The 25,219-nt window shown below is 53.7% G+C and overlaps 1 protein-coding gene across 1 annotated transcript; it reads left to right on the forward strand.

The window, feature by feature from the left end:
• Positions 1-1,602: 1,602 nt before the first annotated feature.
• PWWP2B (PWWP domain containing 2B) lies at positions 1,603-24,988 on the forward strand. The gene is made up of 3 exons (XM_064145372.1): positions 1,603-1,867; positions 10,864-12,502; positions 24,435-24,988. Exons 1-2 carry the CDS (start codon positions 1,722-1,724, stop codon positions 12,482-12,484), a joined length of 1,767 nt encoding a protein of 588 aa, XP_064001442.1. The 5' UTR covers positions 1,603-1,721; the 3' UTR covers positions 12,485-12,502; positions 24,435-24,988.
• Positions 24,989-25,219: the final 231 nt, after the last annotated feature.

The raw sequence follows: 25,219 nt of genomic DNA on the forward strand, positions 1-25,219 counted from the left end.
GAGAGTCTTGGTGCTACTCAGGAGATCTCCTTCCTTCATCAGCGCCCTCGGGAGTTTGGTAGCCCACCAGATGCTTCATTGACGAGATGTGTTAGAGCTTGCTGGGCTGGCTGACAGAGGGCAGCCCCAGAGCTCCATGCCCGCCTCAATGGCTCTGTCACCCAGAATTACACATCTAAGTTCTTCACAGAGGGAGTGATTTACCATTGGAATGGGCTGCCCAGGGAGGTGGTGGAGTCACCATCCTTGGAGGTGTTCAAGCAAAGCCTGGCTGAGGCACTTAGTGCCATGGTCTGGTTGACTGGCTAGGGCTGGGTGCTAGGTTGGCCATAGATGAGCTTGGAGGTCTCTTCCAACCTGATTGAATCTATGATTCTGTGATTCTCATCTCTCCAGGCTCAGTAACCAAGGCCACCCAGCCAGTCGTGCTGCCAGAAGGTTCAGAGCACCTGCCTTGGGTCTGCTGCACCTGTGAGTGGGTCCTGCAGTGACCTGTCCTTCACCCACTTGCCACAAGGTTCCAGAAGATGCGTGCTGGTGTGGCCTGCCCACCGTGCGTGCTGTTAACTCTGCCTTGTTCAATGCATGTGTTCTGAAGGAGTCTGCACCTGGCCCCAGCTGCACTCAGAGTCTGGGTTTAATACGCTTCCATGGCTGCAGGCTGGTGACTCTTACACACCGCAGCCCTCCTGCTGCAGTTGGAAGGCACGGGAAGGAGGCACTGCCCCAGAGCACTGCCAGCCCTCTCTCTGCCCTTCCCTCCATGACTGGAGCTGTTAAACAGGCACCATCTTTAGACATAAAGCCCTACAGGAGCCACTTGGCTGCCTGTCAGAGGTCTTCTGGGTGCCATGGCTCCTGTCCCTCCTTCTCAGGGCTGCAGGAGGGACCTCTTCTGTGATCAGAAGAAAATTACTTGGCTGTGGAGTCTCCTTCTCCAGAGAGATTCCAGACCCACCTGGACACTGTGACCCCAACTTTGCTGGTGGTGCTCATTACTGGTTAGAGGCACAACCATATATGAGCATTTTGGTGCGTGAAGAAGAGTGTGGCCAGCAGGTCAAAAGAGGTTCTGCTCTCCCTTTACTCTGCCCTAGTGAAGCTGTAGCTGGAGTCCTAGGTCCACTCCTGGGCTCCTCAGTTCCAGGTAGACAGGGAACTACTGGAGAGAGTCCAGTGGAGGCTACAAAGATGCTGAGGGCCTGGAACGTCTCTGTGAGGAGGAGAGGCTGAGAGCCCTGGGGCCGTTGAGCCTGGAGAAGAGCAGCCTGAGAGGGGATCTGATCAGTAGGAGCTAAAGGGTGGGAGGCAAGAGGATGGGGCCAGACTCTTGGCAGTGGTGTCCGCTGACAGGACAAGGGCAGTGGACACGAACTGGAAGCCAGGACGCCCCACACGAAGGGGAGGAGGTCCCCGCGCTGCTGAGGTGCGGAGACAACCGCGGCCACCAGGCGGTGTGCGGGGCCAGGAGGGGAAGGGGTGGGGCCAGAGGGAAGGGCGGGGCCTGTGACCGACCCCGCCCCTATAGCCCCGCCCCTTCCCCTTCTGGCTCCTCCCCGTCGCACGTGCGCGGCAGCCCCCGTGCGGCGGTGTGACGTCACATCGTACGTCAGCGCCGGGAGCGCCCGCAGCGTGAGGTCATCGCACAGCGCGGCCCCGGCTCCGGCCCGGCCCCAGCGGCCGCGGCGGGCAGCGGCGGCAGCAGCAGGAGCAGCAGCAGCATGGCGGAGGAGGTGGAGGATCCGTCGCCACGGGTGGGAGCGTGGCTGCCGGTGCTGGTGGAGCAGATGGTGAACGACACGCTGGTGGTGACGCTGAGCTGCGGGGAGCGCCGCTTCACCGGCGTCCTGCTGGACTGCACCAAGAAGTACGGCGAGGGAGGAGGGAGGGAGGGAGCGCAGGAGGGCAGCCGGAACCGGGGGCTTGGGACGGGGGGAGGCTCCGCGGCACCCCCGCTGCCCGCCCCTTTGTTCGCCTGGCACGGCCCTAAGGGAACAAAGCAGCTCCAGGGAGCGGGGCCTGGCCCGGGGTGGGGGGTGGCGGTACCGGTACCGTCCCGCTTCCGCCGGCACCCGCGGTTGCGCCAGAGCCCCGTGGGCCCGTCCGTGGTGACCGGTGGAGCTGTGCTGTGCCTCATCGGCTCTCCGAGGGCAGGCGGTGGAGCCCTTAGAACCGGCACGGGGTGAGCGTGTCCCTGCCCCTCGCTCCCCCGCCCGGCCTGCGCCCCGCTCCCGGCCCCGCAGCGCCGCAGCCCGGCCGAGGGCTGCCCGCTCCCCTCTGCCGACCTTGCGCTGCCGCAGCCGCCCTGGGGAGCAGGCTTCAGCCCGGCCTTGCCCTTTCCTTTCCTCTTTCTTTTCTCGTCCCACCTCGCATCCACCCGGAGGCCTCCATCACCTTGTGACCCCCTGTCCCCTCCGTGCAGCCCAGGCTCTCTAGCCCAGGCTCTGTCTCTTCGGGCCGTGGTTTCCAGAGGATCGTGGAGGATCTGCTGCCTGGTTTAAGAGTTTTCTGTGGCAGCCGCGAAGGCCTTGGTCCTGTCCCTGCGTGGTGTCACCCTGCTGCGGAGAGGTCATGGTCTCCTCCGAGGTGCAGAGGGGCCTTTTCCTGGTGCAGTGCATGGAGGGCTGGGCTGAAGGCCGGGGAAGCACTCAGCAGATGCCCTGTTTGAAAACAGCACGAACTTTTCCAACCCTTTTAAACGCCCTGGTGGAGCAGAGCTCTCCTGCCTGCGGGTACCAGGCTGGGGAGAAGAGGGGAAAGCTTCTCTCTGCTCAGGGCAGTGCTGGGGGGGCGCACAGCCAGCATCACATCAGCACTTGCTAGCAGACCTATGAAGCAAGACTCCTGAACTTAATTCCTGCAGTTTGTTTAGTTTGATGTGGCTATCCCAGGAAATTGGAGACACGTTTGCAGCAGCATTCGGGCAGCTAACTTCATTGGGAGCCTGTAAACCCTGCCTGGTGTCTGGTCCCAGCCAAGGCAACGAGAAGTGGGCAGCTTATCTCCTGCTGGCTGCACACTTCAGTTGTCTTCTCTGTAGTGGTGTGCACTTCTTTAACCTTGGCTTTTTTTTCTTTCCATAACTTTTCTCTATGATTTTTTTCCCTCTTTTTGCCTTCTCTCAGTGGAACCAAAAAGAACCAGACAGGTGTTTCCTCCCAGGCTGTAAGGTGCTTCTGGTGCTGACCCAGTCATAGGTCTTGTGACTTGATCTCTGCTGAGGTGGGAGGGCAGCAGGCAGCCTGTGGGCACCAACAGTGGAGTTGTCTGTGAGCATTGGTGCTTCTTCTGCTGCTGTCCCATAAACTAGGGGACCTGTGGGTTGCCAGGGTGCTGCCTGCACCTGTGGTGGGGATATTGGAACAGCATGCTCCTTTCTGACCTGGAGTGGGAAGGGCAGAAGGAAGGGAGTGTGCTGATTTGTGGGACAGCTTCCCCATCTTTTCTCACCAGCCCTGCAGTCATCACCTCTAATGATCAGACTTGTCTGAAGTAAAAGGTGACCTTCACATGGGCTTACCTGTCCCCAGGGTTACAGAGGGAAGGGTTTTTTGCTGATCCCTTCAGTTGCCTACAAAGAAACTAAAGCCTGTGAACATGCCAGTTCTGTACCCACTAGTATGGGAGCACTGCTGCAGGTACACCTGGGAGGAAAAGCAATCCTGTGTTTTTGTCACAGCTTCAGGGCCATGCTGCAGCAGGAGCACATCCCAGTTTTCTCTCCAGAGGTCCTGGGTAGATGTTATGGCATCCACTGCAGGGGCCATGTCCCCTGCATGGTGGTTCCTGAGTGTTGACTGGCCTGTCATCACAGAATTCTGGCATGGTGAGGGTTGGAAGTGACCTCTGGAGCTCATCCAGTCCAACCCCTCTGCTAAAGCAGGGCCACCCACAGCAGCTTGCCCAGGATCACCAGGTCCATGTAGGCTTGAAAGCTCTCCAGAGAAGGAGATGACCAAGCTTGTGACATGTACAACACTTCCCTCCTGCTGGCTGACTACCACATGAAGTGAGTGTCTGGGTCCTGGTGGACCATGATGACTTCAGATAACCCTGGTGAATAGGCTGAAAGCACCTCTAGCGCTGCATGTTTGGGTTGTGGTGGGAAGAAGTTTAATGGCAAAGCCCAGGGGTCAGTCTGCTTGTCACTGGAAGATGAAGGTCAATCTGTCCCTCAGAAGCAGGAGGAATTTGTCAGCTTGGTGCTGAGCTTCCAAGGCTCCATAACAGAGACAAGGCAGAGGTGTTCTCCCTGTTCCTCCCTGCTGCCCCACTGATGAAGCAAGGTCTTGCTGGCCTGTGCCCTGCTCCTGCTTGCTCTGCCAGTACCTCCTGGGCAGTTGGCAGTGCCACATGGGTGATGCCACCCCACTGGAGAGGGGTAGGTCTTACGGGAGAAGAGCAGCTGGAGTGGGTTGTTTTACCTGCGCAAAAGGAGAGGAGAGCCCCCAAAGAGGGAAAGCCTATCTGGTGGCTTTCTTCTGTTTCAAAATGGGGTTGGCATGGCATGGAGAATGAGTCTGTAATACCTAAAGGGTGGGGGGCAAGAGGATGAGGCCAGACCCTTCTCGCTGGTGCCCAGCAAAAGGACAAGGGGCAGTGAGCACAAGCTGGAACCACTTAAACAGGAGGAGAAACTTGTTTGGTGGGAGGGTGCTGGAGCAGGCTGCCCAGAGAGGTTGTGGAGTCTGTTTCTCTGGGGAGATTTCAACCCCACCTGGCCATCGTGATCCTGGGTAGGCTGCTGTGGGCTCCCCTGCTTTAGCACGAGGAATCAGACTGGATGATCTCCAGAGGTCCCTTCCAACCCCACCATGCTGGGATTCCGGGATTGCAAACAGGATGAGATCACGTCCTGCAGTATCTCCTGCTGCTTGTGGTTCTTGCACATGTGCTAGTGTACTGCACTCACAACCTCAGGCCCCTCCAGCTCGGCTGGATGGTTTTGGAGATGCAGGGTCAAGTGGGTAGGTAGTAGAAATACATCAACTACATCCAGGTGTGTGCCAGCACAGGGAAAACTCCTGAGGTGGGTATTTCTGCTTGTGGTGAAAGAGCTTCTCCTGGAAAGCGAGGTGTGCCTGACAGAACATGTCCTGTTCTGCAGTGGGTGGGAAGGCACTGGAGCAGAATCCTCTTAGGAGGAGCTGTGCCCGCGTGGAAGGCAGCTGCAGGCTGCTGAGGGGGTGGCTGCTGGCTCACGCTTTCCAAAGGTAGGACTTCATCTCTCCTAGTTGATGCTGGGTAGTCCTTTAGCTGTGATGGGAACCAGGGCTGGAGGGGCCTGAAGGAGCTTGGTCTGTTGGTACATTCCTGCCAGGAATGTGCAGTGTGGAGGGACAGAGAAGCCAAAGGCAGCCGTGGGTGTTAAGGGAGATTGATGTATGGCTTCTCAGGAGCTGCTTTCCTTCCCCCTCTACCTGACAAATAGGACTAAGGTGCAGAGTCATATGGGAGGTGAGCAGAGCCTTACTCTTACCTCTAACCAGACAGGAGAAGGGATGACTCCTCAGCAAAATCCCCTCAGTATCTCCTCTTCTTGTCCTGAGGAGATGCTTCCAGAGCAAAGGAGTAGAACTAAAGGTCCCTCAAGAGCAAGTGTGTCCATCACCTGACTCTGGTGTGAGGAAGGGATGCTGTGAGCCCCTGCACCATGGGGTCTCAAGCCCAGAACCAGGCAGGAGGGTCTCAGACACACAATCATAGAATCACAAAGTTGTTTAGGCTGAAAAAGCCTTTGATGGTCATCCAGTCCAGCCATTACCCCAGCACTGCCAGGTCACCACTAAACCATGGCTTTCAGCATCACATCTCCATGGCTTTGAAACCCTTCCAGGGATGGGGACTCCACCACTTCTCTGGGCAGCCTGGGCCAGGCCTTGACAACCCTTTCAGGGAAGAAATTGTTCCTCATGTCCAACCCAAACCTCCCTGGGGGCAAATTGAGGCTGTTTCCTCTTGTCCTGTTTCTTGTTCCTAGGGAGAACAGACCGACTTCCACCTTTCTCCAACCTCCTTTCATGGAGTTGTAGAGAGCCAGAAGGTATCTCCTCAGGTCAGCACACACTGAGCTGTATCTCCTGTAGCACCTCAAGCTGTGGCTGTGGAGCATAGCTCTGCCTGGTGCTGCTGGGTGCCATGGTGGCATGAAGGATGCAGTGTTGGACCTCCAGCATCAGCGTAGGAACATCTTAGTTGTGCCACAGCAGGACTTGCAGAACTTATCTGTCCCTGTATAGCCATGGCCCTCTGACAAAGTCTCTACCTGGCTGTGTGGAAGCTGCTGCCATAGAAAATGAGCTTTAAGCTGCTTTGTTGTTCAGCCTGGCCATGGTCTAATCCCTCAGACAGGGCAGGTGGTGTTTTTTATAGCATCACAGAATGGTTTGAGGTGGAAAGGACCTATAAAGGTCATCTAGTCCAACCCCTCTGCACTCAGCAGGGACATCTGCAACTAGAGCAGGTTGCTTACAGCCCCAAACACCCTGACCTGCAATGGTTCTAGGAATGGGGCATCTCCCACCTCTCAGAGCAACCTGGGAGAGGCTTTCACCACCCTCACTGTCAAACATTTCTTCCTTCTCTCCAGTCTCAATCTCCCTTTTTGAGCTCAAACCATCGCTCCTTGTCCTGTCACAACAGGACCTGTTCAAAAGTCTGTCCCCAGCTTTTTTTCGGTCCTCTTTAAGCACTACAGGGCCACCAGATGGTCTCCCTGGAGCTTTGTCTTCTCCAAGTGTGCCAACCTCAAGTCTCCTAGCCTGGCCTCACAGCAGAGGGATTCCAGTCTTTGGATAAGTGTTGTGGCTTCCTCTGCACTGCTCTTGGACCACTGGTCCCTGCTGCATCTTTAGGCTGAAGAACTGCTGAACTGCTGCCCCAGCAGCCCCAGCACAGGGAGGGATCTGAGTGGGGAGTCCCTGTTCTGGGGGGCTCTTCCTCATTGTCTGGGGCTTTTTTTCCCTGGAAGTTTATCCCAAGTCTGAAATGGCAAGATCCCAACCTGAGAGGCTTCTGGTTCAAATGGCTTCCAGCCACTACACTTCTGGGTGGCTGTCAGGAGGTTCAAGTGAGCCTTAGTCTGGGGCCGTGTGATGGCAGGTACCTGAACAGAGGCTCACTCCTTACCTCAGTGTGCTTGCTTGGGGTGGTATTGACCCACATTTCCATGAGGCCAGGGTCTGCTGGAGCGCATTGTGGTGAAGTGGGACATCTCAAACCTCACTAGGTTATGATGTCCTGTCACCTTTACTGATGTAACTCATCCTGTGTAGTTAACCTTTCAGTGCTTTGTTTCTGCCAAGCAAGAAGCTCCATGCTATGTCAGATCCTTGGGAGGGGATGGAGTTGATGAACCTGTCTGCTTGGAGCCAGGCTGGGGGTGTTGGTGGGTGAGAAGCTGGACATGAGCCAGCAATGGGCACTTGCAGCCCAGAAGGCAAATTGCTTCCTACATCAAAAGCATCATGGCCAGCAGGCTGAGAGAGGTGATTCTGCCACTCTGCTCTGGTGAGACCTTACCCAGAGTACTGTATCCAGCTCTGGAGCCCTCAGCACAGGAAGGACCTGATGGAGCAAGTCCAGAAGAGGACCATGAAAATGGTCAGAGGACTGGAATGCCTCTGCTCTGAGGCCAGGCTGAGGGACGTGGGGTGGTTCAGCTGAGGAAGAGAAGGCTCCAAGGAGGTTTGAAATTAGAGAAGAGCAGGATTAGATTGGATGTTAGAAACAAGTTCTTAACTATGAGAGCGGTGAAACACTGGAACAGGTTGCCCAGGGAGGTGGTTGAGGCCCCTTCCCTGGAGATGTTAGAGGTCAAGCTTGACAAGGCTGTGAGCAGCCTGACCTAGCAGTGGATGTCCCTGCTGAATGCAGGGGAATTGGACTAGATGAGCTTTGGAGGTCCCTTACAGCCCATTCTGTGATTCTATAACCTGGCTTTGTTCGCAGGAGCAGAGGGAGCTGGGCTGGTGTCCATGTGAGGAGCAGAAGACTAGTAGGGTTTCTGGTGTGACCAAAACACAGTTTCATTGCGCAAAAGAGCTCAGATTTATAGTCAGAGTTTTGGAAGTGAGGCTGCTTCCAGTTGTTTTATGGATGGTGCTGACATCCCTGGCTGCACAGACTGTGCCTGCTTCGTTGGATGTTGTTTGAAGGACGCTTACCATCCCAATTGTCTCTACTTATAAAACCTCTTGGAACAAAACCACTTTGTTCCAAATTGGGCACTTTAAATGGCACCTCTTGGCTCACTAGGATCCAAACTGAGAGCTTCCCAATTCATCTCACTTGTCATCTTACCAGCAAGTTCTTGCTGTCTTGCCCTCTAATAATGAGAAGGGAGTTTTCAGAGTCCAGGTAACTCAGTGGTTGCTTTTGTTCCAGAGCAGGAGCTTGGTGCCAGTGCCAGACTGCTGTGATCTGTTTAAGGAGCCCTGCTCTTGTCTCTGATCTGGCATGGCTCGTTAGCTTTGGTGATGCTGGTTTCTGCAGGTGTTCCTGGGAAGGTGACACCTTCTCCCCTGCTCCTGGTGAGGGGAGCTGATGTTTTCAGGGTCTTTGCCACAGCAAAGCCATGTGGCCTGAAGGCAGTGAGGTAGGGGTGAAGAGCATGGGTGCTTGTGTGGAGGAGGAAGGCTTCTCTCTGTAGAATCATAGAATGGTTTGGGTTGGAAGGGACTTGCAAAGGTTATCTAGTCCAAACCTGCTGCAGTGAGCAAGCCATCAGCAAGCCCATGCTAGTGGCTTTGTGTTCCTTTTGGTAAGGTACTATATGGCTGAGTGGGTGCTTTCAGCTTCCCTGTGGTGCCCTTCTGCATGATGGTTGCCAAAGTCCTTCTTTCTGTAGCACCACCAAGAAAAGAGTTGGAGCAGGTCTGGGAGAGGCCACAACAATGATCTCTTTTAAACTCAAAGAGGGAGATTCAGAGTGGAGAGAAGGAAGAATTGTTTGACCCTGAGGGTGGTAAGAGCCTGGCCCAGGTTGCTCTGATTGGTAGGAGATGCTTCATTCCTGGAACCATTTCAGGTCAGGTTGTCTGGGGCTCTGGGCAGCCTGCTCTAGTTGCACATGGCCTACCGGCTGCAGGAAGGGTTTTTGACTAGATGAGCTTGACAGGTCCTTTCCACTGAAAGCAGTCTGTGGCTGGTGACTGGGAGGAGGAAGATGCAGCATCCTGAACTAAATCTGGTGTTTAGTTGGCAACTGTTTCCCATCTCTGTTCTCCATGCTCCTCTCCACAGCGTTTTGTCATCATTATAAAAGCTGAGGCACTTGGCTAGTGGTGTTCTCTCTCCAGAAGGATCTCTGGAAAGCCAAGACAATGAGTGTGGCCCATTCCCAGCCAGTGTTTCAGGGCAAATATTTGTGCAAGTGCTTTATTAGCATCATATTTCTAATGTCAGGCCAAGGGCATGAATTCTGGTGCAGAAACCCCAAGATGTGACTTGTGGTTGTGAGTTTTGGTGCTTGGGGGTCTTCAAGAAAAGACTGGATGAGGCACTTAGTGCCATGGTCTAGTTGATTGGATAGGGCTGGGTGCTAGGTTGGACTGGATGATCTTGGAGATCTCTTCCAGCCTGCTTGATTCTATGATTCAGAGGAGTTGCTATTGCTAGTGTCTGTGCAGGGTACCAGATTCAGGCTTTGGTAGTCTGAAATAGGACTGGCATCATCAGTCCTACACCATCATCATTAATCTTGCTGCGCTGCAGTGGATGGAGTGTTCCTCATTTTAACCAATCAAGTGATGTATGGAGAGCCTGGGGGCAGAGGATCAGAGCTGTGTGCTGGTGAACCTTGGCTGGAAAGTGCCTGTTATTTATCTAAGTCAAGATGTTCAGATAGTCAGTGAGAAGCTAAAAAATCAGCCCTGCAAGTAGAGTGTGAAGAGAGGAGGTTAAAGACATCCCAGAGGGCATCAGTAATCTATCACAACCCTCCTTGGGGCTTTATCTGCCTGCTGACAAACTGCTCTGTGGGGTAAAACTTGGAGCTTCTTGGAGCAGAACTGTGTGCAGAGTTCATGGAAGTAGAATCCCAGAATGCCAAGTTGGAAGGCACCCCGAGGATCATCTGGTTCAACCTTTCTAGGTAACAGTAGAGTTGAAGTGAGCTGGCCCAGCACCCTCTCAAACTGCCCAACGTAGGGGACTCCACTGCTTCCGAAGTTCAGCTCTTCTCATAGGGAAACATTTTCCTCTGGAGTCCAGTGAGAATCTCCCCAGAAGTAACTTGTCCCCAGGTTTTGCTCTCTGTGTTTTTTCTGTCAGAACTGTAGTACACCTTTCCTAAGCTGTGCAGTGCTTTTGTTGTTTTCAGCAGCAGACCTAGCTGCCTTGTCGTGAACACCAAAGGACAAGGCTGTGTTCTTAGGCTGCTGAGGCTGTGGCAGGCTTTTTGTTTGTTTGTGTTGGTTTATGGTCTTCTTTTTTTTAACAAAGTGGTATGTTTGCTATGTGCTGTCTTCCTAGAGGAGCATCTTTCTTAGGATGGTAGGGCTTGGAAGGGACCTCTGAAGATCATCCAGTCCAACCCCCAATACCAAAGCAAGATCACCTAGGCAGGTCACACAGGAACATGTCCAGATGAGTCTTGAGAAGACTCCACAACCAATCTGGGCAGCTTATTCCAGGGACTCCAGCACCCTCACACCAGATGAGTTTCTCCTCCTGTTCAGGTGGAACCTCCTTCCAGTTTGTACCCGTTGCCCCTCATCCTATCACAGGACACCACTGAAAAGAGCCTGTGCCCTCCTTCTTGCCCACCACCCTTCAGGTATTGGTAAACGTTTGTAAGATCTCCTCTCAAGAGGTTTCAAACATCCTGATTATGTCTCTCTCTGTCCTTCTCACCCCATCTAGGTCTGGGCTGTTTTGCCTCCCATCCTCTCTCCCCAAGCCTGAGGATCCTCACACCAATGGAATCGCCGACAGTGGGGACACTGCACAGAGCGCGACAGAGCCACACCCTGCCGGCCAGCAGCCTCCCAAGGGCGAAGATGAGCAGGTGCCCCCTCTGCTGCCTGCCCCGCCAGCAGGCAGCCTTCCCCCCTACCCGCCCTACTTTGAGGGAGCCCCCTTCCCCCAGCCACTCTGGCTGCGGCACACCTACCAGCAGTGGGTTCCTCAGCCACCACCACGGACCATCAAGAGGACACGGCGGCGCCTGTCACGGAACCGCGACCCGGGCAGGCTGATCATGAGCACCATCAGGCTGCGGCCCCGGCAGGTGCTCTGTGAGAAGTGCAAGAACACCCTAAACCCCGAGGATGCCAGCACCACCCGGCAGAGCGCCAAGACCAGGAGGAGGCTGAGCATTCAGGACAAGGAGCAGAAGAAGCACAGTGATTCCGAGTACCTGGAGAAGAGGAACAAGAGGGAGAAGAGGGAGGAGGAGAGGTTCTCTGGGGAGCTCGTGCATCGCACACCAGTGATCAAAATCTCCTACAGCACTCCGCAGGGGAAGGGAGAGGTGGTCAAGATCCCTTCCCGGGTTCATGGCTCCATCAAACCCTTCTGCCCAGAGCCAATGCTGCAGAATGGAGGGGAGGACCAAGAGGAGAGCAGAGACTCGGAGCGGTGCCGAGAAAGTAAATGCTGCCTGGACAAGTCAGCCGGCGGGCAGCTTGCTTCCATTCCCAAGCTGAAGCTGACGCGGCCGGTGCACTCCAGCGCCGACGTGCCGCCCCCAAAGATCCGGCTGAAGCCCCATCGCATCAGTGACGGCCAGAGTGTTTCCATCTACAAGGCAGAGCTCATTGACGAGATCAGCGTCCTCCAGAGCAGCCGGGACGCCAACCCTGCTGCCTTCTACAATGACGAGCCTGCAGAGAGGAGCTTAGCTGAGATCTCTTCAGGGAGCTCAGGTGAAGATGACGACTTCAAAAGATTTCCCCAGGGTAAAGACGGACATGAGAACTTGGCCTTCCTGATGAACTACCGCAAGAGGAAAGCAGACTCCTCTAGTTTGTCCGTCTGTAGTAACGACAGCCTAGACGAATCCAAGTCCTCCAGCTCAGAGGTGACGTCACCAGAGCTGTGTGACTTTTTGCCTGGCGATGAGGCCTCCGTCTCCTCATCTTCAAAAGATGAGCGTAAAATAGTGCCACCGCTCACTGTCAGGCTGCACACCCAGAGCGTGGCCAAATGCGTCACGGAAGATGGCAGGACTGTGGCAGTTGGGGACATTGTTTGGGGTAAAATCCACGGGTTTCCGTGGTGGCCGGCGCGCGTGCTCGACATAAACCTTAGCCAGAAGGAGAACGGGGAGCCCTCGTGGCGAGAAGCTAAAGTGTCATGGTTCGGTTCTCCAACCACCTCCTTCTTGTCGGTTTCAAAACTCTCTCCCTTCTCGGAGTTTTTCAAGCTGAGGTTTAACCGCAAGAAGAAGGGGATGTATCGCAAAGCCATCACGGAAGCTGCCAAGGCCGTAGAACACCTGACTCCAGAAATAAGAGATCTCTTAACGCAGTTTGAGACATAACTTGGCCTCCAGTATCAGGTGAGTGCTTGCTAGGCTGATGCTTCCCATGGACATCCGCCCTGTGGGCCTTGCATCGGGAATGGTGTGGTCAGCAGGAGCAGGGAGGTTATCCTGCCCCTGTACTCTGCACTGGTTAGACCACACCTTGAGTACTGTGTTCAGTTCTGGGCCCCCCAGTTTAGGAGGGACATTGAGATGCTTGAGCGTGTCCAGAGAAGGGCGACGAGGCTGGGGAGAGGCCTTGAGCACAGCCCTACGAGGAGAGGCTGAGGGAGCTGGGATTGGTTAGCCTGGAGAAGAGGAGGCTCAGGGGTGACCTTATTGCTGTCTACAACTACCTGAGAGGTGGTTGTGGCCAGGAGGAGGTTGCTCTCTTCTCTCAGGTGGCCAGCACCAGAACGAGAGGACACAGCCTCAAGCTACGCCAGGGGAGATTTAGGCTTGAGGTGAGGAGAAAGTTCTTCCCTGAGAGAGTCATTGGACACTGGAATGGGCTGCCCGGGGAGGTGGTGGAGTCGCCATCCCTGGGGCTGTTCAAGGCAGGATTGGACGTGGCACTTGGTGCCATGGTCTAGCCTTGAGCTCTGTGGTAAAGGGTTGGACTTGATGATCTATGAGGTCTCTTCCAACCTTGGTGATACTGTGATACTGTTAATCTGCATTCCACTGCTCGTCTACATTTGTGTTCCTGTAAAAACTCTGGCTGGCAGGTGCTGAACATCCAGTGCTTGGATGTTAGTGGGTGGTGGTTCTCCGTGAGAACCTCCTGGAGCACCTCTGCTATTAGTACAGGCGGTGAGAGTTGTGATTGTTCAGCCTGGCAAAGAGAAGGCTTCAAGGAGACCTTCTGGTGGCCTTTCAGTGCTTAAATAGGGTGAGAAAAAAGCTGGGCACAGACCTTTGAGCAGGGCCTGTTGTGACAGGACAGGCGGTGATGGTTTGAACTCAAAAAGGGAGATTCAGACTGGAGAGATGGAAAAAATGTTTGATACTGAGTGCGCTGAGAGCCTGTCCCAGGCTGCCCAGAGAGCTGGTAGATGCCCCATCCCTGGCACCATTGCAGGTCAGGCTGTTTGCCAGTGTGAGCAACCTGCTCTAGTTGCAGATGTCCCTGGTGTTTGCAGAGGGGTTGGAGTAGATGAGCTTTAAAGGCAGTCTGGTTCCATGATTCTGTGCTGGAAGGACTGTGTGTCCACACACTGGTTCTGCACCTGCTGTAGAGCAGCAGGACTGTGATGGCCACTGCTCGTGTCAGCTGAGGGGGCAAGAAGGTTGGACTGGATGATCTTGGAGGTCTCTTCCAACCTGGTTGATTCTATGATTCTATGATTCTATGATTCTAAGGACTGCTTTTCTTTGTACCCTCTGTCATAGCACTTCACCCCTTGAGTGTGACAAAGGACTTGATTGCTTGAGTTATTACTCTGCCTCAGCAAGCCTGGCTGGAGTGAATAATCAGTGTGTGCTCCTTCACTGAAGCTGTTCAAGGCCAGGTTGGGTGAGGCCTTGAGCAACCTGGTCTAGTGGAGGTGTCCCTGTCCATGGCAGGGGGTTGGAGCTAGATGATCTTTAAGGTCCTTTCCTACCCAGACCATTCTATGAATCTCTGCATCTTCATCCTGTGTGCTGGAGGTGTCAGGATGAGTGGACACTGAAGCAAGTGAGAATGTGCAATGCAGCAGCAGTATTGGAGCTTCATTCTTGATCTCACCCCTTTAGCTGCTGCTTAGCACTGGCTCAAGACTTCACCGTATGGAGAGCGTTTGGGTTGGGCCCACGTTCTGTTAGCCAGAGCTGAAGTATAAACAAGCTTGCTGCCTGGAACGTGCTGTCCTCTCTGTGACCATCCTGGTCAGCATCCATTGCTTCTGCAAGAGCAGGGCTCCACTTCCAGGAGCAGCAGTGTTCCTCATGAAGTCTTTGCTGTGCTATTTGAGATAGCTTGAGCAGAACAGATGTTGTCACAGATGTTCTGGACAGCTGGCTTTGCTAGTGGCCCATATCTGGTGGCTTCACGACAGGGAAGCAGCAGCTAATCATAGAATAGTAGGGGTTGCAAGAGACCTCTGAAGATGATCTCATCTGACCTGTCTGCCAGAGCAGGATCACCTAAAGAGGATCACATCCAGATGGGTCTAGAAAGAGTGTGAACTCCTGAGAAGCAAACTCCACAACCTCTCTGGGTAGCCTGCTGCAAGGCTCCAGCACCCTTGTGACAGAGAAGTTTCTCCTCATCTTGAGGTGGAAGTCTGTGTTCCAATTTGTGTCCATTGCCCCTTCTTCTGTCGCTGGGTGTGGTTGAAAAGAGCCTGGCCTCCTCCTCTTCACACCCAGGTGCTTCAGGGCAGTCAGATTGGCCGTGCCAATCAGTCCGTGTGGAGTGGAGGATATCACAGGTGAATCTCTTGTGCTTTCACATTTTGCTTTGTGTTCACTTCCAGGGTAACTTCCTGTTTAAACTTGGAGCTTTGTAAGCTTCAGGTTCTTTGACCCAAACATCTTCCACCATGGTGTGCACTCTGACTCACATCTGATGTTACAATAGGAGGGTTTCTCCTACTTGAGGTGTTGTGCTCAGCTGCCAGAGAGATGTGAAGGATGGGTGTGTGATGCGGTGTGCTGGCACACTCCCGGTCTGGAGCAAGACCTAGGGCCAGAGGTGGACCCTTCAGGGCTGGTGTCACTTTGCACACATGGTGTTGGGAATGAGCAATGGATGGAGCTGCAGATTCAGCTCTAAAGGAGACCCATGCTTCCTATGGCCACCCTGTCCCTGCTCCAGGGAATCACAGAATCATAGAATATTAGAGGTTGCCAGGGACCTCCAGAAACCATAGAGTCCAACCCCCCTGCCAAAGCAGGATCCCCTGGAGCAGTTTGCACAGGAGTGCGTCCAGGCAGGTTTTGAAAGTCTCCAGAGAAGGAGACTCCACAACCTCTGGGCAGCCTGTTCCAGTGCTCTGTCACTAACTGTAAAGAAGTGTCTCCTCATGTTGAGGTGAAACCACCCATGTTCCAGTTTACATCTGTCTAGTTTGCTTCTTTGTTCCAGAATGCATCACATGGAAGAGTCAGGGGCTTCTCAAGTGGAATATAGTTACAGAATTGTTTGGGTTGGAAAGGACTTCCAAGATCAAGTCCAACCATCAACCTCAGCTCACCATGGCCACTAACACATGTCCTAAAGTGCCATGTCCACACATTCCTTAAACACCTGCAGGGATGGTGACTCCATCACCTCCCTGGGCAGCCTGTTTCCCAATGCCTCTTGCAGGAAAAAAAATGTTCCTAATCTCCAGCCTGAACTTCCTGCTGCTCCAACCCCTTACTCAATGTTACTTCTGCAGGGTGAGCACATCCAGCAGTGCCACAAGGCTGGGGAGCTCATTTTGCTCCGTGGTTCTCCTGAGCAGCAGCTCAAGACAGATCCTGCCTCCCTGACCACAGCCCTTTCAGGCAGTGAAGCTGCTGGTGGGTTTTCATACACACCTCTGCAGCACATGGGTCTACAGTCACAGATCACTGGAGGCCAGGTTGGAAGGGACCCCAAGGATCAGCTGGTCTGACTTTTCCAGGTAGCAGTAGGGTTGAAATGAGCTGGCCCAGCACCCTTGCAAGCTGAGTCTTCAAACTGTCCAATGTAGGATATTCCACCTTGGAAGTCCCTTGGAAGCTGATTCCAGTGTCCAACTGCTCTCAAGAGCAAACATTTTCTTCTGGAGTCCAAAGGGAATCTCCCTAGCAGTAACTTGTCCCCATTGCCCCTTGTCTTTTCCATGGGACTCCTTGTACAAAGGCAGTCTCCATCCTGCTGATAGCCACCCTTTATGTCCTGGTCTGTGGTAATAGGGTGTCCCCTAAGCCTTCTCAAGGCTGTCAGTGTGTCCTCCATGGCAGTTCTTCCAGTCCTCTGATCATTCTCCTGGCCCTTCTCAGGACACTTCCCAGCCTTTCTTGTGCAGCAGGGACCAAAACTGCATGAAGCAGTGTCCGTATGAATTTGCTTCTGCACTCTGGAGAATCCTTTAGTCTTCTTCCTTCCTTTTGTTCCCCTACCCCCAAGCTATGGAACCACTGAAGTAGAACAGACCAGCTTCTGAAGGTCCTCATTTGGCTGCCCTTGGCTAAGCAGCCCCTCAGAGTCAGCAGCCATGCCCTATGCAGCAGAGCCCCAGCTGATGATACACTGCTATATATAGCCACTCCAACATAAGGGTTGGGACCTTGGGTGATGACTTCACCTCCAAAGAGGCTCAGGGTTCTGCATGTGCCTTTTGCCAGCAGGTTATGAAGTAGCATCAATCACTCTGCTTTTTGCCTTCACCTCTTCTCCTCTGCTCTGCCAGTGGCACAGAAAGGCTGCTCACTTCATTTAAAGCTTTGGTGGCCATGGAAGTTGAAGGTTCAGAAGCACCTGCCTAGTTACAAGGAACATTTCAGCCCAGAAGAGGAACGCTTGAGATGTTTCTTGGCCTGGTTTCAGGATGGTGCAGTCAACTAAAGCCAAGCTTCCAGCTTAATTACTGGTTCTCAGTCTTCCTCCCAGCAGCTTGGAGCCAGCGTCTCTGCATGCTGACACAAAGCAGGAGAACGAGTCCAAAACCGTGTTTGTGTGCCCTGGCACTGGGTGTCTGCAGCAGGAGTGCTGGTACCCTGCGGATTCCCGTGCTTCCCGAAGCCCTTGCACTGGGCTCTGACGCTGTGCTGGGGGACATCTGTACTGCTTCTCCCTCTCTGTGCCATGTGCTGCCCCTTTTCCCTTCCCTCCTCTCCTGGGTGTAGGGTTGGTCATGCCAGGGGCCATGCATTGTGCTATTTCTGACTGCACCCAGGCTCTGCAGATGCCCAGGAACACGATCTGCTTACGTGAGCTGGAACTTCAGCTGCCAGAGGAGATTTGTGTCAACCAAAAGGCTTAGCAGCTCTCTTGCAAGCACAGCAAGCTGCTCCCTTGGCTAAGGGTCTCCAAGCCCCATCTGGAGCACTGGGCATCTGCTGGTTGTGGTCTTCAAGCTCCATCTGGAGCTTTAGTTGTGCTAGCTGAGCATGCCCATGGTGGGCAGAGCCCCTCTCTGAGGTGTGGATGCGTTGCTGTGTGCTCTGTGCTGGCCAGATCTGTATTGGAGCAGGGTCTGTGGTGGGGGACTAAGGTGATGGCTGCTTTTTGTGGGGTGTGTAGAAGACCAGGTTCTGCAGAGCAGCTCTGCCTCCAGGGTGGCTTCCAAGACTGGGAGAGGCAGGCTGTCTCTGTGTGGTGAACAAAAAGCAGAGCCTGGAAACTTGTGTTCTTTGAAAACTTGTACAAGTGGTGTAAAAAGGAAGCTTCTGTAGCTTCTGCTGACACAAAAAGTTCAACAAGGCCAAATGCTGGGTTCTGCACTTGGGTCACAAACAACCCCATGGACACTCCAGGCTTGGGGTAGAGTGGCTGGAAACTGCCCAGGGGAAAAGGACCTGGAGGTGTTCACAGAATCACAGAACTTTAGAGGCTGGAAGGGTCCTCCAGAGATCATTGAGTCCAACCCCCCTGCCAAGGCAGGATTCCCTAGAATAGTTTGCACAGGAGGGCATACAGGCAGGTTTTGAAAGTCTTCAGAGAAGACTCCACAGCCTCTCTGGGCAGCCTGTTCCAGTGCTCCATCACCCTCACTGTACAGAAGTTCCACCTGGTGTCGAGGTGAAGCTTTCTACGTTCCAGTCTGTATACACTGCTCCTTGCCTTACTGCTGTGCCCCGCCACAGAGATTGGTCCTGTCCACTCAATACCCATCCCTCAGGTGCTTATAGACATCCTTCAGATCTCCTTTCTGTCTTCTCTCCTCCAGACTAAACAGCCCCAGGTTTCTCAGTGTTGGTCAATAGTGGCTGAAGATGAGCCAGTGTGTGCACAGGTAGCCAAGGTGGCCACCAGCATCCTGGCCTGGATCAGCAATGGTGTGATCAGTAGGATCAGGGCAGGGATTGTCCCCCTTGTACTGGGCATTGGTGAGGCCCCACCTTGACTCCTGGTTTCAGGACTGGGCCCCTCACTACAAGAAGGACATTGAGGTGCTGGAGCAGGTCCAGAGAAGGGCAATGAAGCTAGCGAAGGGTCTGGAGAACAGGCTGGTGAAGAGCAGCTGAGAACTGGGATTGTTTAGCCTGAAGAAAAGGGACCTCCTGGCTCTCTACATCTCCTTCAAAGGAGATTGGAGCAGGCTGGATGTTGGTCTCTCAGGAAACAAATGATAGGAAAAGAGGAAATGGCCTCAAATTACCCCAGAGGAGGTTTGGGTTGGATACAAGGAACAATTTCTGTGCCAAAAGGCTGTCAAGGCCTGGCCCAGGCTGCTGTGGAGTAGCCATACCTTGGGCATGCACAGGTAGCACTTGTCTCCTGAGACCTGCTGACACAGTGTGGGGACTGGATGACCTGTGGAGGTCCCTTCTGACCCAGACCATTCTCTGGTTATGTGGCACATTAAAGCTTCCCATTTGAATGCTGCAGTGTGAAGGGTAGGACCTGGAACCCAGGAGCTGCCAGGAGGCTCTCTGCAGGTGACAGACTTGCAGTGTGGTTCTCCAGCTTTTATTTGGGGGTTGTTTGCTCAGTCTGTTCCTGTGGCTGGCACTGGGACTGGGGGTGGGAGGAGTGTGTGGGCTGAGTGACAGACTGACTTCTGCTGAGGAAGGGCTTCAGGAAGGCCTTGACTGGGCATAAACCTCAACATGGGAAGTTCCATTTAAACATGAGAAGGAGCTTATTTACTTAGAGGGTGGCAGAGCACTGGAGCAGGCTGCCCAGGAAGGTAGTGGAGTCTCCTTCTCTGGAATCTTTCAAGGACTGCCTGGGTGTGTTTATGTGTGATCTACTTTAGGTGATCCTGCACTGGCAGTGGGGTTGGGCTCAGTGGTCTCCAGAGGTCTCTTGCAGCCCCTGCCATGCTGTGATTCTGTGTCGCTGCCTGCCTGTGTTCCTGCCAGCTGTGTGAGGAGTTGCTGGTGCTGCCCTCTGTTCTACACTTAACCTGGCTCTGACTGATACTGGAGAGCACAGCCCCAGCCTCTACCAGTCAGATGGATACTGGTGCCTTGGGAGCTGAGGTGGCTCCAATGTCCCATCTGGCAGGCTGGCAGTAGGGTCTTGACTGCAGTCCAGTGACCCTCAGCCCTCCTGCTGCAGTTGGAAGGAGGGACTGTTCCAGAGCACTGCCAGCCCTCTCTCTGCCCTTCCCTCCATGAGTGGAGCTGTTAAGCAGCTACCATCTTCAGAAACAAAGCCCTGCAGGAGCCACTTGGCTGCCTGTTGGATGTCCTCTAGGCGCCATGGCTCCTGTCCTTGGGGCTGCAGGAGGATATGACCTCTCGATTGTTTTCTCCATGAGGAGAAACTTGTTTGGTGTGAGGGTGCTGGAGCTGACTCCCTTGAGAAGTTGTGGAGTCACCTCCTCTGGAGATATTCCAAACCCACCTGGACCTTGTGATCCTGGGCAAGCTGCTGTGCCTGCCCCTGTTGTAGTGGGAGGATTGAACTGGATGATCCTCAGAAGTCTCTTTTAACCTCACCAAGAGGTCCCTTTTAACCCCACCATGCTGGGATTGTGCCATCTTCCTGAACTTGAGGTAGGGCTAGCTCACTGCCTTCCCCCCAGGATGGGATGCCTGGTGAAAGGCTGATTTGGTGGTGCTCAGTTAGCCTGCTGTTAATTGAATTATGATTAGAAAATGCTCCTCCAAGTTGGCTGTTTGAGTGGAGAAAACGAGCAGGCTTCTTGCTGCCATCACTGCCCAGCCTGCCAGGACATGCAGGGTAGCAGAGCTGGGGCTGTTGTGACGTGGAGGGTTTCAGTGCTGCAGCACTCCAGGGCTTTCCAGAGAAACCATCTGTAGGAGATGAGTTCCAGACTTCACCCCGGGCACATCTGTGTGTCTCTTGGTCTTCACCTGGAGCTGAGCTCTGCTTGCTGGTGCTCCAGCCCATGTAGCAGCACATGTAGCAACCCTTTCGTCAGGGCACATGGTACTGTCGCAAAGGCAAAAGCCCAGCAGGGGGGTGGATGGGCTGCCAGGGATGTCCTGTGCTTGTGGTGCCTCAAGAGTCAAGGTGTGAGCTCCCCAGGTGAGGGCAGAGGTGATGTGAGCAGAGTCTTTGCCATCTGCATGCTCGGGCAGGACGAATAAGCTTTCAGCACTCTGGTGAAGAGCTCAGGCCTGACTTTGTGAGTGGCTTTGTTTGCTCCAAAACTTGATGGTTTTGACTGTGATGGAGCACTTGGCTTCAGGAGGCCTTTCTTGGCTTTCTTTTTGACACAAAGCTCAGCACACAGGGTCCTGAGACAGCAGCTCTGTTCTTCATTCATTGCTTGTACATGTGTCAGGGCTACATCAGTGTCCAGAATGTTCCACCTGCTGCTCCTTCTTGAATATGTTTGGGTTTCTTTAAACAGAATCCCAGCATGGTGGGGCTGGAAGTGACCCTGGAGATCATCCAGTCCAAGCCCCCTGCTAAAGCAGGGACACCCTCGGCAGCTTGCCCAGGATCTGCTGCTGCTCTCTTCCATCACTGTGAATTTCTCTGATGTAAGATGCTGACAGAAGGTTCGAGGTCCCAGTAGAGAGGGCTTTGTGTTTGATATCCCTGCAGGGGTGAAGTTTGCATTCTGCTAACTCTAGCTGTGTAGAAGAGCAGCAGTAGCTGACAGCATAAAGGGAAAGTCAAATGGACTCGATCAAGGAGAAGAATGTGGTTTGAAGCATACCCCAAGGGCTTGCCCTCTGCCCCCTTAGAGAGTGGAGGCATTCTGCACCTGCCCCTCAAAGTGTTTCTGTGAGGTGGGAGATGTGGATTTGTGCTCTGCTGAACATGGAATGAGAGTCAGATGATCTCTGCAGCTGGTTCCTGGTGCAGATGCAGTGTTCTACAGAACATGCTCTCTCCTGCCGTTTTAGGCCCAGCTTTGCTAGGAGAAAGACAGCAGACAGCCTCTGAGAACTCACTGGGGAGGCTGTGATGCTGTCTGCTGAGCTGGAGTGCACAGAGAGTGGTCAGGAGGAAGGAGGTGTTGAGCCATTCCATGCACAAGTATCTTACCCTGCCTGTCATCACCTGCTCCTTCTCCTTGTCCCATGAACTGGAGCTTTGTGAAGTCCTCACCCAGCCTACGTTTCTCCCAGGGATTTAGTCTCTGAAGTTTTCCAGCCATTAAGTGAGAACATACTAGGGACTGCTACTGTGTTTCTTCTCTTGAACCCACGGTGAGAACTTGTGGGTTTCTCAGAACAGACCCTTGAGATCTGGCAGTGGTGGCCCCTGCCCCTTCCTCAGCCTGGGCCCCGCAGAGTGTGGTGTGTCTGTGCTGGGGACAGTCAGCCTTCCAGCCGTGCAGAGCTGAGCAGGGTGTTGCAAGATGCAAAGCCTCAGCTGCTCTAAAACAGTTTGTTGTTCGGCTTCCAGGGGAGAGAATCCCTGATCTTTGCTCCCAGGTAAGGATCTCAGCGAGCAGCTGCAGTTGGTCCCTGGGTCTGCCCTTGCACAGGGAGAAGCCTTCACTGGGAGGTTGTTTGGTGTCGTTCTTCTGTTGTGATGCTTCCTTCCTCCAAGTTTGAGAATCACAAAGACTGGCCCCAGGGCTTGTTGCTGCCTCCCCAACAAGGAAATGCATTTTTCCTGTTTAGACCAAACAATTCTCAGTGTCTCATTTGTCTCTGAAGGGTTGGCTTTGGACAAAAACCATCTGAGGGGTGTTGTGCCCCATCCAGAGACCTCACTGAGCTTCTGGGTGGAAGTAAGGTGATAAGCCTGCAGAGGAGCTTGCTGTATGCCCAGCAGAAAGCACACAGAGAGGCCTGTGGGTGACAGAGCCTTGTTGTGAGCCAGCCCAGTTTCTGAGCAGTGGGATGGTCCTGCTCAGTGCTGTGGGAACTGATGAAGCCCAATTGCTGCAGTCCTCTGGAGGGGAGTTTTCAGGGCAGATGTTCAGGGTGCACTGAATCAGCTCTTTGAAGTCTCCATTGTTTGGGCAGTGCTGAGGGTCACTCTGGGGGCTGTGCCAGAGCAGATCAGTGTCGTGTTTGGTCCTGTGCCCACGGCAGAGCTGCTGGAAATGTGGTCATCTTCCTGTGTTTGCTGTCCGTGTGCTTGGCTGATTGTGCTGTGTTTGTAAGACCCAAACCTCGGCTGCCAGGGGCTTTTAAAGGTCTTTGATCTTTTGCCTCTCATCATTAACCCTGTTTGTTTGGGACACGGTTCTGAGCCAGTGTGTCCCGTGGCTCTGACTCGGTCACATTGGCTGATCTGGCATGGATGTGTCTGAGGGCTGGCCAGACTTTGGGATTGACTCAAAATGAATTGGGTCTGAGATGTGGTGCTGTGATGTTTTTGCAGCTGGAAAGCTGAAGTCTAGGTCTCCATTCTGGGTTTTTCATTCCTGTGTCTCTGAGGTGTTTCCCATGTCTCCTGATTGTTTCACTTGATCTTGAAGGCAAATGGATCCACCCTGTGAACTCTCCCAATGCTTCTTACACTGCAACCTGACTTACAGGGCTCGCTCAAGTACCTCTTCCATGCAGGAGTACAGATGAGGGCTTCTCTTTCTGCATGTTTTGCTTTGATGGTCATATCCCTCTCCAGCAGATGCATCACTCAAGCCTGCAATCTGCTGTCAGTGGCTGGTGAGGAGGCCAAATGGCAGCAATGTAACACATCAGGCACAAGCAGCTCATCAGCCTCTGGTGATCTGGAGTGGGTGGCTTTGGCTTCTGAATTCAGAATGAGCATCTTGAGTGCTTGTACTGCCCAGACACTGCTCAGTCGTGGCTTGGTGCATGGGAAAGCCCAACGGAGCCTATGAGGATGATCTGGGGACTTGAACATCTCTTCTGTGAAGAAAGACTGAGGCACCTGGAGCTGTTTAGTCTTGAGAAGGGAAGGCTGAGAGGGCATCGTAGCGAATGTCAAGATGAAGATGTCAGACTCTTTTTGTTGGCACCCAGTGATAGAACAAGGAACAGTGGGGTACAAGCTAGAACACAGGAGGTTCCACCTCAACGTGAGGAGATGTTTCTTTATGGTGAAGGTGACAGAGCACTGAAGCAGACTGCTCAGAGAGGTTGTGGAGTCTCCTTCCTTTGAGACTTTCTAAACCCACCTGGGAAGAGTTCCTGTGTGGCCTGCCCCAGGTGATCCTGCTTTGGTGAGGGGGTTGGCCTCTGCTCTCTGGAGGTCCCTTCCAGCCCCTAGCGTTCTGTGACTCTGTGATCTTCAGAGGGCTATGTGGGAGGGAGGCAGTGCATGGTCCTTTGAGAGGTGCTGGCCATGCCAGGGGCTCCACAGTGCTGCCGTGGCACACACTTGCTTCTGCAGTCTGAAATGAGCCATGGGCTGGGCTGGGAAGGGGAGCCTGTGGTGGGTGAGGGGCCCAAGGGGAAGGAGGCAACATGAGAAGGTGTCATGGCTGCTCTGCTTCTTCATCAGCATGTGACTTCTCTGAGCACCTGTGGCTGCTTGGGCAGCAGCTGACATCTTCAGCAGTTGCAGGTACTTAGGAGAGCTTCTGCTCAGCTTGCTCTCCGGGGGAAATTAATCCTATTTTCTGGCCTGGGTTTGGAAAGTGGAGGCAGATGTTCCTCACGTGGCACGCTCTGCAGGCACCCGTGGCAGATCAGATTAACCTCCAGTAACCCACCCGGCCAGGGACGTGCTGCTGCTCTTCAGGCCGGAGAGCAGGGATTTGTTCTCGCCACTGCAGCTTGTGTCGTGTCTGCTGGGAGAAAACTGCTCCTGCTAGGGGTTTGTTAACTTGATGGGTTCCTTCCAGAGCTGTAGCTGGTGCTGGCTCTGCCTGCCAGGCTGGCCAGGAGCAGCAGGATTCCTGTCTATATATAGAGGGCCCCCGCAGCGTGTGCCTGTCTTCTAACAGCGGGCCGTGCCCAGCCACCTGCAGTGACCTCTCCCTCTTTCACTTTCTTCAAGGTAACAGAAGATAAGAGCACAGCTGTTCTCCTAGAGGGTCACCGAGGCTGTCAGCACCCTGACACGCTCCCTGGGAGAAGCTGGAGGCTGCCGTGTGCATGGCAGGAGGATGCCTTCCCTTGTCAGACTGCGCTGCTCTTCACCCACGACAAGGGATGGGCGCCGGGACCTGCAGTCAGAGGAGGCTCTTCTGGTGTGAGGCTGCTGGGAAAGCCTTCAGGATATCTCACCCTGGGATGAGAATCTGGCAAGTCACGTGGGAGTGAACTAGGAGAACAGCAAACCCCACAACTCAGAATGTATTTATTACTTAAAAGTTAGCTATTCTTGATAAAAACCACCCAAACAAAGCCCCCCCAGATTATTGCTGCTGCTTCTTTTCCTTACAGATTTCACACACTTGTTAACTCTAAAGCTGCCAGACCTTTGCTCAATTCTGTGCTCTGAGAAATGTAATGGAGCAGGACATGCAATAGGATGAAATCATTGTAGTGTCTTAAGTACAATGGACTCACTTTGGTGTCTATTAAAACTTGGAAAATGTGCAACCTCTACCCATGTGGCTGTCATTGCATCTCTGACACTTCTCATGTCCTTTGCTGCAGAGCCGAGAGAATTCCTGCTGCCAGGTAGGTGAACAAGCAGGCTCCTGGTAGCTGGGATGGGTTTGTGTCCAAATGTGTGCTTCCAGTCACCTGGAACAGCCCAGCCTTGGCTTGCTCATGCTGCATGGAGGTGGGTTGTTAGCCTAATGGCTCCAGCCAGGGAGTGAAGGAAGGTTTTGA

This window comes from Pogoniulus pusillus, chromosome 6, assembly GCF_015220805.1.
Source record: "Pogoniulus pusillus isolate bPogPus1 chromosome 6, bPogPus1.pri, whole genome shotgun sequence".
Classification (NCBI taxonomy): domain Eukaryota; kingdom Metazoa; phylum Chordata; class Aves; order Piciformes; family Lybiidae; genus Pogoniulus; species Pogoniulus pusillus.

What these genes read in the sequence shown, in the direction of transcription:
- PWWP2B (XM_064145372.1), top strand. Translation starts at nt 1,722, where the DNA reads ATGGCGGAGGAGGTGGAGGATCCGTCGCCACGGGTGGGAGCGTGGCTG. An exon ending in CTGCTGGACTGCACCAAGAA is followed by an intron (nt 1,868 to 10,863) that starts GTACGGCGAGGG and finishes CACCCCATCTAG; the next exon opens with GTCTGGGCTGTTTTGCCTCC.